The sequence below is a fragment of the Oncorhynchus tshawytscha genome, linkage group LG03 (genome assembly GCF_018296145.1).
Source record: "Oncorhynchus tshawytscha isolate Ot180627B linkage group LG03, Otsh_v2.0, whole genome shotgun sequence".
Lineage (NCBI taxonomy): Eukaryota > Metazoa > Chordata > Actinopteri > Salmoniformes > Salmonidae > Oncorhynchus > Oncorhynchus tshawytscha.
Genome location: NC_056431.1, coordinates 21,520,454 through 21,534,547, shown reverse-complemented (window position 1 = coordinate 21,534,547; position 14,094 = coordinate 21,520,454). Strand labels below are relative to the sequence as shown.

The 14,094-nt window shown below is 43.4% G+C and overlaps 1 protein-coding gene and 1 pseudogene across 1 annotated transcript; both read right to left on the bottom strand.

The window, feature by feature from the left end:
- Positions 1 to 6,513: 6,513 nt before the first annotated feature.
- On the bottom strand, positions 6,514 to 9,025 carry LOC112231035 (annotated as a pseudogene).
- Positions 9,026 to 10,773: 1,748 nt separating this feature from the next.
- LOC112231018 (apoptosis-associated speck-like protein containing a CARD) lies at positions 10,774 to 13,555 on the bottom strand. Its single transcript, XM_024397517.2, has 3 exons — positions 12,228 to 13,555; positions 11,764 to 11,832; positions 10,774 to 11,174 (listed from the first exon to the last, which is right to left on the bottom strand). The coding sequence occupies exons 1-3, from the start codon at positions 12,490 to 12,492 to the stop codon at positions 10,912 to 10,914; spliced, it is 597 nt and encodes a 198-aa protein (XP_024253285.2). The 5' UTR covers positions 12,493 to 13,555; the 3' UTR covers positions 10,774 to 10,911.
- Positions 13,556 to 14,094: the final 539 nt, after the last annotated feature.

Genomic DNA, 14,094 nt, shown 5'->3' with positions numbered 1-14,094 from the left:
TGCAGCAAAGCACCCCCACAACATGATGCTGCCACACCCACTTCACGGTTGGGATGGTGTTCTTCGGCTTGCAAGCCTCCCCCTTTTTCCTCCAAACATAACGATGGTCATTATTGCCAAACAGTTCTATTTTTGCTTCATCAGACCAGAGGACATTTCTCCAAAAAGTACGATCTTTGTCCCCATGTGCAGTTGCAAACCGTAGTCTGGCTTTATTTATGGTGGTTTTGGAGCAGTGGCTTCTTCCTTGCTGAGCAGCCTTTCAGGTTATGTCGATATAGGACTTGTTTTACTGTGGATATATAGATACTTTTGTACCTGTTTCCTCCAGCATCTTCACAAGGTCCTTTACTGTTGTGCTGGGATTGATTTGCACTTTAAGCACCAAAGTACGTTCATCTCTAGGAGACAGAACGCGTCTCCTTCCTGAGCGGTATGACGGCTGCGTGCTCCCATGGTGTTTATACTTGCGTACTATTGTTTGTACAGATGAACGTGGTACCTTCAGAAGTTTGGAAATTGCTCCCAAGAATGAACCAGACTTGTGGAGGTCTACGATTGTTTTTCTGAGGTCTTGGCTGATTTCATTTGATTTTCTCATGATGTCAAGCAAAGAGGCACTGAGTTTGAAGGTAGGCCTTGAAATACATCCACAGGTACACCTCCAATAGACTCAAATGATGTCAATTAGCCTATCAGAAGTTTCTAAAGTATTGACATAATCTTTCTGTAATTTTCCAAGCTGTTTAAAGGCACAGTCAACTTAGTGTATGTAAACTTCTGACCCACTGGAATTGTGATACAGTGAATTATAAGTGAAATAATCTGTCTATAAACAATTGTTGGGAAAATGATTTGTGTCATGCACAAAGTAGATATCCTAACCGACTTGCCAAAACTATAGTTTGTTAACAAGAAATTTGAGAAGTGGTTGAAAAACGAGTTTTAATGACTCCAACCTAAGTGTATGTAAACTTCCGAATTCAACTGTATATATATATATATATATATACAGTGCCTTGCGAAAGTATTTGGCCCCCTTGAACTTTGCAACCTTTTGCCACATTTCAGGCTTCAAACATGAAGATATAAAACTGTATTTTTTTGTGAAGAATCAACAACAAGTGGGACACAATCATGAAGTGGAACAACATTTATTGGATATTTCAAACTTTTTTAACAAATCAAAAACTGAAAAATTGGGCGTGCAAAATTATTCAGCCCCCTTAAATTAATACTTTGTAGCGCCACCTTTTGCTGCGATTACAGCTGTAAGTCGCTTGGGGTATGTCTCTATCAGTTTTGCACATCGAGAGACTGACATTTTTTCCCATTCCTCCTTGCAAAACAGCTCGAGCTCAGTGAGGTTGGATGGAGAGTATTTGTGAACAGCAGTTTTCAGTTCTTTCCACAGATTCTCGATTGGATTCAGGTCTGGACTTTGACTTGGCCATTCTAACACCTGGATATGTTTATTTTTGAACCATTCCATTGTAGATTTTGCGTAATGTTTTGGATCATTGTCTTGTTGGAAGACAAATCTCCATCCCAGTCTCAGGACTTTTGCAGACTCCATCAGGTTTTCTTACAGAATGGTCCTGTATTTGGCTCCATCCATCTTCCCATCAATTTTAACCATCTTCCCTGTCCCTGCTGAAGAAAAGCAGGCCCAAACCATGATGCTGCCACCACCATGTTTGACAGTGGGGATGGTGTGTTCAGGGTGATGAGCTGTGTTGCTTTTACGCCAAACATAACGTTTTGCATTGTTGCCAAAAAGTTCAATTTTGGTTTCATCTGACCAGAGCACCTTCTTCCACATGTTTGGTGTGTCTCCCAGGTGGCTTGTGGCAAACTTTAAACAACACTTTTTATGGATATCTTTAAGAAATGGCTTTCTTCTTGCCACTCTTCCATAAAGGCCAGATTTGTGCAATATACGACTGATTGTTGTCCTATGGACAGAGTCTCCCACCTCTTTCGCAAGACACTGTATATATATCATTGAGTTAATAAAGCCACATACACACGGTCTATTTTTTGTTTTAAGGCAGCTCCAAAATGCAGGTATTTTAGCCTAGCCCAGTGCTTTCTGTGGTGGTGGGGCAAGCCAGCAAAAAATAGGAGCATTGCGCCGTGATTGGCTCAGTGTTCTGTCACTCATGGGGACACTACCTCATCGTTAAGTTGAAATCCTTAGTAAGGGTAGACATCCAAAATTTCAGCCCTTTGGGTCCTGCCATAAAGTTATATTACAAATGCCCTTCCAAGAAGACTCAAGGTCATTGGCCACAGATAAAATGAAGTCAAATCACGTTATATGTACAGTAGCTTTGATTGAAGTGATTGTGTCAAATCCTTACTTTCAAAGTCTTAGAAGACATCATCATGAATCAAGTTAGCAATCTACTGCCAAATCCTTGTCATATGAAGAGAAATAATGAAGAGAAATTAAAGATAAAACGTATCGGTTCTCATCGGCCATTGGACATAAAGATATTTAAGTTGGAAATCGCAAATTCCTACAGAGTCGTTTGGAAGGAATCAGTGGCTAACTACTGCAAGCATTGCAAAGCAACCACTAGCCTGCTATTCAATGGAGTGGCTGTGTTTTTTTTGTCCGAGTTCCCACCAATAATCCAGAGAATGCCAGACTTAGATGACAAATGTTCAGACAAAGGACCGCCGTGCCACTTTCATGTTTAAGTGTGCACACCACAAGCCAAGGTAAGTCCAATAATGTCTTGTATGCTGCTGCATAAATTATGTAATATGCAAGGGAGATATGTATATTGTAGCTAATTTGCTGTTAGTAGCCCAAGTTCCTCACCAAAGTAATTTGGTCTATTTTCACTTCTTAATTTCGCCTAATGTTGCTGTTCTAACTCGGTGGTACTGCTCAAGTAGCCTATAATCTGTTTTTGAGAAATGTAATCTAATACTGTAAGAGGTTTCATTGTCTGCTTATATGCCCCCTTAATCCTACGGTTCTGACTACTGTAAGAGCAGCCCCTGTTCTGCATTCTGTTCCTGTACATTTCAAGTGCTGAACACATAGTTATATTGACTATGTCCGTATTAGCTCGCTCATTAATGTCTTAATCAAAATTACGGAATGCCTCATCGTTATCCGCTCATCATTCCCTTATGTCATAGTTTGTACATCTCAATTGTCAGTAGAAACCACATTTGTCAGCCATAGCAGCTCAGCAGCCAAGTCAGCCATAGCAGCTATGTTTTGTAATGGTGCATATCCTACAGATCTACTGGTTTTCTTGGCAAAATGTTCTCATGATGGAATTGACAGTTAATCTTTCCAGATTGGGGTGAACAAATCTGTCAGCCTCTGCCATAGTAAGGCCTCTGTTTACCACATGGTCAGCGACGATGGCCCGGACTTCACTAGACACAACAGTTCCCTGCCATCTGCCCCCCTCTCTCTGATGTCCACCTCTTTGAAGGGGCCAATGCCCACCTCTTTGACCTCTTTGATGGGGCCCATGCCCACCTCTTTGACCTCTTTGATGGGGCCCATGCCCACCTCTTTGATGGGGCCCATGCCCACCTCTCTGATTTCTTTGAAGGGGCCCATGCCCACCTCTTCGACCTCTTTGATGGGGCCCATGCCCACCTCTCTGATTTCTTTGAAGGGGCCAATGCCCACCTATTCGACCTCTTTGATGGGGCCCATGCCCACCTCTTCGACCTCTTTGATGGGGCCCATGCCCACCTCTCTGATTTCTTCCTCACCCTTGCTGTCTATCCTGCTCCATGTTGAAAGAAATTGCAAGTGTTGACACGCACCCTTTTATATGGTGACCACTTGTGGTTAACACTATATGAAATCAATTAGCAATAATGACAATAAAAATTTAAAAAACTGCCTTTTTGATGATCTTTTTTGAGTCATGTAGTTAGAGTTGTGAAATTTCATCACATACTTGTGAAAATAGTACCAAAGCGATGAAAAAAAACTATTTGACATGATCAACCGATACTTTCGCTTGCCTAAGCATGTTTTAGGAATGTAATGACTGTTGATTTGCAGGTGGGAGTGTTGAGTGTGATCGTCTAGACCTGCCACTATATTTCTTCGTAGTGTTTGTAAGCAGAATTTGAACTGTCATATATGGAGCAAGGCAAAATCTAATCAAATGTGCTCACAAACTCGGGACTTTTCCTTTTGTGTATGAAGGATGTTGTCACGCCCTGACCATAGAGAGCTTTTTATTCTCTATGTAGGTTAGGTCTGGGTGTGACTAGGGTGGGTCATCTATGTATTTATATGTCTATGTTGGCCTGTTATGGGTCCCAATCAGAGGCAGCTGTTTATCGTTGTCTCTGATTGGGGTTCATATTTAGGCAGCCATTTCCCCTTTGTGCCTTGTGGGATCTTGTTTTTGTGTGGCTGCCTGTGAGCAGTCCAGTACGGTTCGTTTGTGCTTGTTTTGTTTGGTGAGTTTCTATTTATTAAAATATGTGGAACTCTACGCACGCTGCGCCTTGGTCCATTCCTTATGACGAACGCGACAGATGTATCTGTCTTGAACATTTGCAACATAGCCAGTGGTCCTCTGTCACAAACTAATCCAAAATGACCAGCAGGTGGCAAACTCTGCTATCGGAGGAGAATTTAGACCACACAACGTTGATATTCATTGCAGTCAGAAATAGTAAATTACAGTCAGTAAGGATAAATTATCCAGTTATTCCAGAGGTCACAGAAAAACATACAATGGGATTATAGGATATTGCTTTTGTATAGGCTTACACCAAACATCTAAAGGCACAGTCAAACAATATTTTATCTGCAAATTATGAGATTATCCCAAGGACTCCTTAGGTGCAGAATGCCTGGGGTCTACTAACTGGGATATGTTTATCATGCAGACTGGAGTTTTGACACAATTATATGTTGTTCATTCCGTCTGCAATGCTGAATGTTCACTCCACCGCTTAGGCCCCTGAAGGTGAGTCTCCAGGTAACACATGCATGCACGCACGCCCACACATGGAAAAGCAGTAGGATAGCTAGGACGTTTGGAGGTGATTTGTGATTTGCTCCTGTTGTAAACGTAATCTCGCCACTCTCTTTCCTGTCTGAATGCTGCTTTGTTCTACAGCCTAGCTCCATCTCAACCACGCATGAACATACACTGACCATACAGATATGACAATACAGACGTGACCACAAACTGACCATACACCTTACAGCACTGAAGCATGTTGACCAGGTGATCATAGCTATGGAGACAACTGTAACAGAGGTATTACCACACAGGTTTAACAGTACTGAAGTGTCTGGAACTGAACCACGATGTCCTGCGGTCATAAGAGTAAATCACACAGCACCACTACCATACCATGGGGAGGTTCTGACCTTTACCTCTGACCTGACATCTATGTCTCATTAAACGTGTTGACGTGGTTAAGGCTCTTTGTGTCTGCCACAGTGTGTGTGTATGTGTGTAAGAGGGAGAGAGAGAGAGAGAAGTCTTGGAGAGGAAGAGTAGGTGGAACCAGATTACCTTACAGTTTATACCCTTATGGGATATGAAGACCTCGAAATCAACAGAGTACTCTATTTAAAAGGTCACCATCATCATCTTCTACTGGCGCCTTTGTGAGCAACAATAGCTTGAGCTTCCAAAGGTATTTGCACTCTTCATATTACATATTTCTTCTATGATTGCTAATTTGTCCTACACTTATGTCTCAGATGTGTAACACCAAGTTCTCTCAGGCAGGTCAACAGAAACTGAAGCAGAAGCCATACGAGTAACTAAAGCTACAATTACATTGATCTACAGCAAGAGAACAGAGAAGTGAGGTCCACAGCATTCGTGTGTGTGTTCATGTCGAATTGGCTGTGGTGTGTCTGTGTTAGACTTTCTACAATGTGTGTTTTTGTGTGTGCCTCATTGGGCGAGTGTACTGACCAAGACTTTCCTCCCTTATCAGTTGACAGAGCAGCAGTACCCTTCCACAGCAGAGGTCAGCAATGCTGCACTTAAACGGCACAGAGCTGCAGACTCTCCTGCTATCCTTCCTACAGCAATGTCGGAATGGCACAGGTTTACCGGTCCCAGTACTCTCTCAGAACTACACTACCCAGCAGGCCATTCTCCCAGTGGGCGGAGCTATGACTAAGGCTCAAACTCAGGGATTTGTGTACGTTCTACTGATGGTAGGTATGTTTAGTTTCTTCACGTTTGGTATCATGCTGAGCTACATCAGCTCCAAGAAGCTAGAGAGCTCCCACGATCCGTATCACCAGTACATTGCCCACGACTGGACCAAAGGACTCACCCTCCCACGGGCCGTCTCACAGGCACTGCACGGGGTAGACACACGTATTGGAGACAACGGGAAGAACCCCATGGTCATCTTCAACCCTGCTGCCATTGGAGCAGCTCCCAGGATAGATTGGGATGGATCGTGAGGAGATAATAGTGTTGATGTTCTCAATCCTAATATAACATATTATAGTCACGATGACAAGTGAGAAAGAGATTGAGTTACAGTACCTCTTTTATTGCAATGCAATCATAGGCAGAATCTACCGCACACCCATAATCGACTAGTGAAGTTGCGGGAGGCAAAATGCAAAACTGGAAAAAGTCACCGAACACTTCCACTCAAAGTAGCTTAGCATTCGGTCAATTGACTCTGATGAAGGTCGACTGACCCGAAAGCTTACCTCCTATTTCAATATTTTTTCATCTGACTGGAAGTGTACGAAAAAATCTTCAGAGGTTTCTGTTTCCCTGTATTTGAGTACGTAGTTTCAGTCAACTGCTCATTCATAACGAACATCGAGTATTCTATGCTTTCATTCCTTCATTCAGCAAAGAAGCCAATCAATGTAATTAGAATCACTTAGCTTATAAACGTAGACAAAAAGTAATTAATTAAAATGATTATTGTAGTCTAATACCATTTCCATTGTGTCCTCAGGTCCAGACACGGTGTAGCATTAATGTAAAGCACAGTTGAGTTACAGTAAGGTCACGTAACCGTGTTGTAGTAGTGGCTTGTTCTAGTTTTCTGTGTGTTATAACACGCTACTGTAATCAACCCAATGTAGCAAAAACACTCCAAATGACATAATAGACAAATGATTCAACACATCAGTCTTATCCTCTTCAAAGTGTGTTGACACCTGTGTAAATGGATTATAGATAAAAGTTTGATTTGAAATATCCTTTTTTATCTAATTTTGCCTTCATGGTCCGTTGTTCATTTGAGTAAATGCTGCATCCATGCCAGCAGGCCACCTTGCTAAGATGTGTTTTAATCTTATCTTCTCCCACTCCCTCACTCTTTCCCTCTTCCTCTCCTGTCTGCCTTGAATGGCTGCTTTCTCTGCGTGGTCGATCTCGTGCTCCAGACTGAAGTGGATAATTTGCATGGTAAGCATGGGCGCAATCCGGTTGAAGTTATCCAACGTCTAACTTGAGTTTCTTAAGGTCCTCCGCCACCGCCCCACACAGTTGCTGCCACTGGACATGCTCCCTGGGACCCATGGGGTCGGTGAGCCGCGCCCAGCCCTACAGCAGTCTATCTCGGATCTGAGCGATGTCCTCTCTGATGTCACGCTGCATGACAATCCAGGGTGGCTGGTAGCCGTTGTCGATGAGGATGCGGTTGAGGGTAATTAGGTCGTCGTACTGGTTGTGCTCAAACTTGTTGAGGGGCTTCCCGGTGCCACTCAGGTTGCGGAAGTCTCCCCGGGACATGGATTCCTGAATGAGGTCTTCCACCAGCCTCTCCACTGCCTGCGTGACCTTGATCTGCCGGCTGAGCTGGCGGGCGTCCCACTCCACCAGCGCCCCCTCGGCTGCAGCCGCCGTCTCAAGCTCCTTCTGGAGGTCTCAAGCTCCTTCTGGAGGTAGTCGAGGACCTGCTCCACTGCCCAATCCACTTGGAACTGCCGGTAGTGGCGTTCGCGCTGGCTAGGCGTCCCTGAGCCCACGCCCTCATAGCTCAGGTCGTGGCAGTGCTGAGGAGCCACGTCTTTCACCTTCTCCTCATCTTCCACCAAACCCCCACAGCTCTAAAGCCAGGACTGGTGCGCCAGCAGGGCGCCGTATGCTTCCTCTACCCGCGCAAACAGTACCTCGTCTGCCGTAGCAACGGATGGTACAGCGTGGCCATGCGCAGGTAGGCTTCTTTCACTTGCGCAGGGCTACTCTCACCCTCATCCAGAAGCTCAAGCTGTAGCAGCTGGTAGCTCTCCCGAAGGCTGCAGCTCACACAGGGACCAGAACTCAGTTTGCGGAGAAGGAACCGGGGGGCCAGGGGGAGCAGCATTAATCCCCACCGTAAATCAACAGCTGTATGGCGTAACTCATCTCTGCTGGTGACACACAGAGGCACACACCTGCCCAACAGTGACAAGAAACACGATGATGCCTGTTGTACTTGTTCCCACACTTAATTGTTAGCATGGGGATGTAAAACATGCATTTGAAAAGGTCACAGGATGCTTTTGATCCATTGTTTACATTTTGTTGGTAGCGGTCTAGCCTGAAATCCAGAACCACTTTTGCTAACATGCCCCTCCTTGTACTCCATGTCATTGCCAGGGATTGGTAAGGAGTGGAATGATATTATAAACAGATTGGTGGTACCCACGCTGGTAGTAGTCCACTTTTTGATGGAATTATGCACTTCTTCATTTGACACGTACTGTCACATGCATTAAAGATACAGCATGTAACCTCACAGACATGTAATCGGTGACTACAGTAACTATGCCCGTGTTATGAAAGAACACCAGTAGCTAGCTGTCATCTTTATTACCCCGGTAGCTAGAAGCTAAATCGTGCTGAACTCCACGGCTAACTGCATCGTTCTTCGAGTTTTGGGTAAACAAAGTATCTAGCTAATGTTGGATTCTGTATTTTACATTATAGCCATTAGCATATATATGATTAAATATTATCTGATGTTGGTTGTGTGAGGTGTCTGCATTTGTGCACTGGAGCATCATTATGAGATTAAACAACTGCTTGCTACTTGCCTGTTTGTGTGTGACAAGAACTGAGTAGCATGGTGTGACCTGCATGTTGCAAAACTGTAGATAACAGCCCAGCAGATGCTTTGTCCTTGTGTTTGTATGTAACAATATTGAGCACATGGTGTGACTTGCTGTATCTTACAAAGTTGTGATAGGGAGGGGTGGTCATCACGAGGTTTAACTGAAATGGAAAAATACTGAACAACACAATAGCAGGAACTGGGCAACTGTTATAACTAGGGGGTGATACCAGAACAGTAGGAATCTATACATGGGAGGACTCCAAGAAGCGCCAAGAGGCGGGGACCCTCCAAGGGAGGACTCCAAGAGGCGGGGACCCGCCTGAGCGCTTGCGATAGGCTGGGCAAGTTTAAACCACGCCCAGCCTCTACTGTGATAGGCCAACAGACAGGTTGGGACAATGTCTATCACAGTATAAAGAATACTGTTTACATACATCTTGTCAGTTCCCTGTTCTGCCCTGCGTGGTATTACAGTGAGCCCGTATATACGAAAGTTGCATTTGCCATTTATTACTTAGCTAATAAAAAATACATAGTATATGTTTTTTTAAACTACAGATAGACACTGAAGACAAAAACCTAATGTGAACAAATGTGGCTTTTGAATATGCTAGCAGCATGGTCTATTGATTTTGTTTTATTACGTTTTATTTCTAATACATTGAGTTGACTGTTCAATATTAATTTGTTTTGTTTAAACAAAGCATTGTCACACAAGCCTACTAAGATGACATTTTGTGCAAGTAGCCTGCCTTTTTAAACAGATGATGTGTGTTATGGGTGTAAAATGGCACAGTGATGCCATCTGTTGGTAAATGTTCCTTACTGCAACTCATGTGTTATACCGGTGTGCTTGAGATACCCGGATGTAGTTGTGACGTACCCGAACAAGACTGGTTACTCGCATCAAAGCCTCTGTCTCGTCATTTAACATTCAAACAATGTGTCCTCCCCAAAAATAAAAAAGTCACTGTGAATGTGTTGTACATGCAACTAAAGGCAGAATTCATTGGAACGTTTAAAAACAGGCTAATGCCGCGTTCATGTGTTGGTCGGAACTAGGAAACAGCATTTCCGACTGGCTAACTTGTTGAATGCAGCACGTGTATAACTACAACCAGCAAGGAAGTCGGAAATGTCCATTTCCTAGTTCAGACTAGCTCAACCTAACCTGTTCGTAAGTCGAAAAGGCAGTTTCCTTTTTCCAACTAGCACATGTACGCGGCATTATGCCATTTACGTTTACAGACAGCCATATATGGATGTTAGCCTGTAATCACTAGCTAGCAACCAAAATAAACCAAACAGAAGACTGATGCAAACAAAGCAGAAAGAACGAAACGGAGGGACCTACCTGAATGTGTCAAATGGAAACTCTAATGAGACTAAAAAATACACTCCTGGTTACCAGTCTGTTTGTGCCATTATCATGCCAGTCCTTGCCGCTCCTTATGCAAAGAATAACAACTAATTGACCAGACAGAAGAAACAGATCTAGGACCAGGCTGTCAATGGCTCTCTTACGTTAAGCAGACGTTTACATTCAAATGGCCGTATGCTTGTTTATGTTCAAGAAACAAATAATTGTTCACTAATTTGTATAGGCTGCATAACACTATGTTACTACATGTATTCGTATGTTTTCTATTGTTGAGTTTTTAAAAAGCTGGATGATCAGAATTCACCACACAGTATATGCTAATGAAAAGAAAAAAACAGAGGCCAATATAAAATGTATTCATTTATTGCAAACTTTGGAGACAATTCATTTTTCCAATTTAAGAATGTACTGTAACACAGAGGGCATTATTATCATCACATTTTTGTCGCTTGCCTTAAAAAAATTGTGAATGGCCCCTATCTCCATTATTCCCCCTTCAGGTCACTGATTAGGAATGGCTCCTGCTCCATCAGGATATCTAAGAATATATCTTTGCCTTTAGGCCCACATGCTTTCAGAGGGCCATCGTAGAGCTCCCTCATCCTGTTCTGGGTGGTTCTGTTAGCCTTCACGTCACTGTAGGTGTTTGGGGTGATGATTCCCCTCTCCAGGAGTCTATCCAATAGGGGTTCCACCTGGCTCACTCTGTCGATCAGGGCCGCCCGGTGATGGTCCACAAAGTGTTTATCTGAGGTAGAATCAGGACATGACTTGGGACTTTTGGCAGTGATGTTAATGTTGCGTGTGTGTGCGTGCGTGTAGGGTGTGAAAATTCGAGGATAGGCGTGAGGCACTTTTTCTAATTCATACAGGATTAAATAGGCTATGGGGAGTGAAACAATGCTGTTGAAGATTCTAGAGGGCAGCAGTAGCACCTACAGAATGTTGGAGAAGAAATTAAATGGAAGGACTTTTGTGATTGTTCATCAAGATAAATACTTTGGGTATTGAATGTTTCCCCATAAACCATCACTAATTACAGTAAACATACGCTACCGTTCAAAGGTTTGGGGTCACTTAGAAATGTCCTTGTTTATAAAAGGAAAGCAAATTTCTTGTCCATTAAAATAAATAACAAATTGATCATAAATACAGTGTAGACATTGTTAATGTTGTAACTGATTATTGTAGCTTGAAACTGCTGATTTGTAATGGAATACATCGGAGTACAGAGGCCCATTTCGAAGTGACCCCAAACTTTTGAACGGTAGTATACATTTTAATAACGTCATCCTATTTGAGACATTAGGCTATATAACACCTGGTTTAGTGCTTACCTTGGTTCATCGTCGTTGGTCCAGTTGCACTTGCCATTCTATCACCAGATGTTACGCAAGATCCCGGAGCTGTAAAATAGACTTCATGAGACGCCACCAATCGAATAAAAATATTGAATAGTAGGCCTAAAGATAAATCAGCAAGCAATCTAAATGTGTTTATTACACAATGTATTAGGCCTACTTTTAGTTGAAAATGAATATATACTACTGTATGCTATCATTCAGGTCAGAAGAGCAAAATAGAATGCTCGCATAAGTGAAAGTAAAACTGTCAACTTCCTTATAGTTTTCCTTCCCTACGTTATGGACATTTCAATGTAATTTATTTAGGCCCTAGATCTAATACAGTTTTGTTCTAGCCTACTTTTGAGTTAACTGGAGTGTTTTTAAACCTTTCAAAGAAATGAAATTAAATATTTTTAAACGTCCAATGGACGTGCCTCCTACTTTATTCGACTTACATTTCTTGAATTCCATCAGTTCCTTTGCGACATCTTGGCAGTTAATTGCAGCCAAGACCTCTATAGCCACATTCACAGCCCCGTCTTCAGTGAAGGTACGGGTCAAAATGTCTACCAAGTCCACTGGGTCAGCTTTCTCAACAATGTCCCTGCGAACTTTTGGCTCCTGCTTGCGGTCACAGAGTTTACGTCTGAACTTCTTCAATTCAGCCTCTCCCAAGTCATCCAGGACTCCAATTAATATATCGCCAACGGCTTTCGACATTTTTTATGCCAAACTGTAATTTAAACAAGGTTTTCTAACATTAGGCTACGTGCCTTCTATTCTGTTGTCTAATAGGCTACTGACTGTATTATCTTCAAGATACTGTACAATTCGCACCGTCACACGTCATAGGCAGAGGGGAGGTCCATCAGCAGACTCCAGCAGAAACAAAATAGCCTAATCCATTCCATTTTTACAAAAATGTCATATCGAATTTATCTTAACGAATCTATTATATTATTTGTATATATTTTTGCCTGCTCATTTTAGTTTTATATCTTTCGAAATAATACAGAAAATGTAAATAGTATTTAAGTTATGTACAGTTTATTTACAATCATTTTACAAACATTGTTCCCTAATAGTAGAGGTCTCTTTCTCTCTCTCTCTCAGCTACAACAGATAGACCTCTCGTTTTCCCTAACATTTCATTTAGCCTACTCTCTTTTCAGCCTCATGCCTTTGTCTTCATATGCTTATTTCTCTCCCTCAAAATGTTACAATTTCTCTAGAATAGAATTTAAGATGCAGGCTTACTTCAATTATGGCGAGGTAGCACCTTTAATATTGTGACATGGGCTAATGGTTTTGTTCTCTGAAATACTATAAGAGCATGATGAACATGTTCCTCTGCCTGCCTGACCATATCAAACTGTGATATAACCCAGCTTGGAGTTCACCAGGACTTTAACAGCATAATCTGCCCTCTGTGGTTTTAGTGCTTAACCAATAAGCCCGGTCTGCTGTGCCTTTTCCAAATAGTTGGCTTGTGGTGTGCCATTACAGAAAACTCCACTCCGGTCGCTGTCAAACAACAGTGACATCTTTTATCTGTGACAACATAGTCTCCTCATCTTATCTAATGTAATATCAGTGAAGTATGTAGCATGTGAATGATCATTTAGCCTAATGCTTAGACATAAAATGCACTAAGTGCCTTAAGTTACAGTTTCCTGATTCAGTACATGACAAGGCCATGAACCAAAGTCCTGCAGCTAGCAGATAACTGAGCCCATCCCTAGATGGGAGGGCCTTGAGGGGGTTCTGAAGTGAGTCTGCAGGGAACCTGAGGCCTCTGGCTGCCTGCCTGTCCTAGAGAGGAGAGAGATAGAGAGCAGAGCACTGACCTGCAGCTGTCCCCGTCAGACTCCCTGCTGAGCAGACTCCTGAGGGACCAGCGTGAACGCTGGCCGGGAGACGAGCTACGTGACCAGGAGGTGCGAGACGATTAGCAAGAGGTCCGAGGAAGGGCCCAGGACCGCGTCCTCCACGTGGGGTGGCAAGAGGGGTGAAGGGAGACGTGAGGGGCTTCTTTGAGCAGCGCTCCCCTTCAACCTCCCCTCCTCCTCAGTGCCGTCCCACCGGGGTTTGAGTGACTCCTCTTGTTCTCCATCGCTCCTCTTCTTGGTCCAGGCTCTGCTCCGGGGGGGGCGGGAGCACCGGTGGCGGCGGGGAGGCCGGGGGCTGGGGGAGCGAGACCAGGCATCGGTGTCTGAGGACGGGGGGAGGATGTTCAGCGTGGGGATGGGGACGAGCTGCATCATGGAGCCGCTGCTTTCTGGTCCGGTGGTGGCCAGCACAGACATGGTCATCATTCTCAGA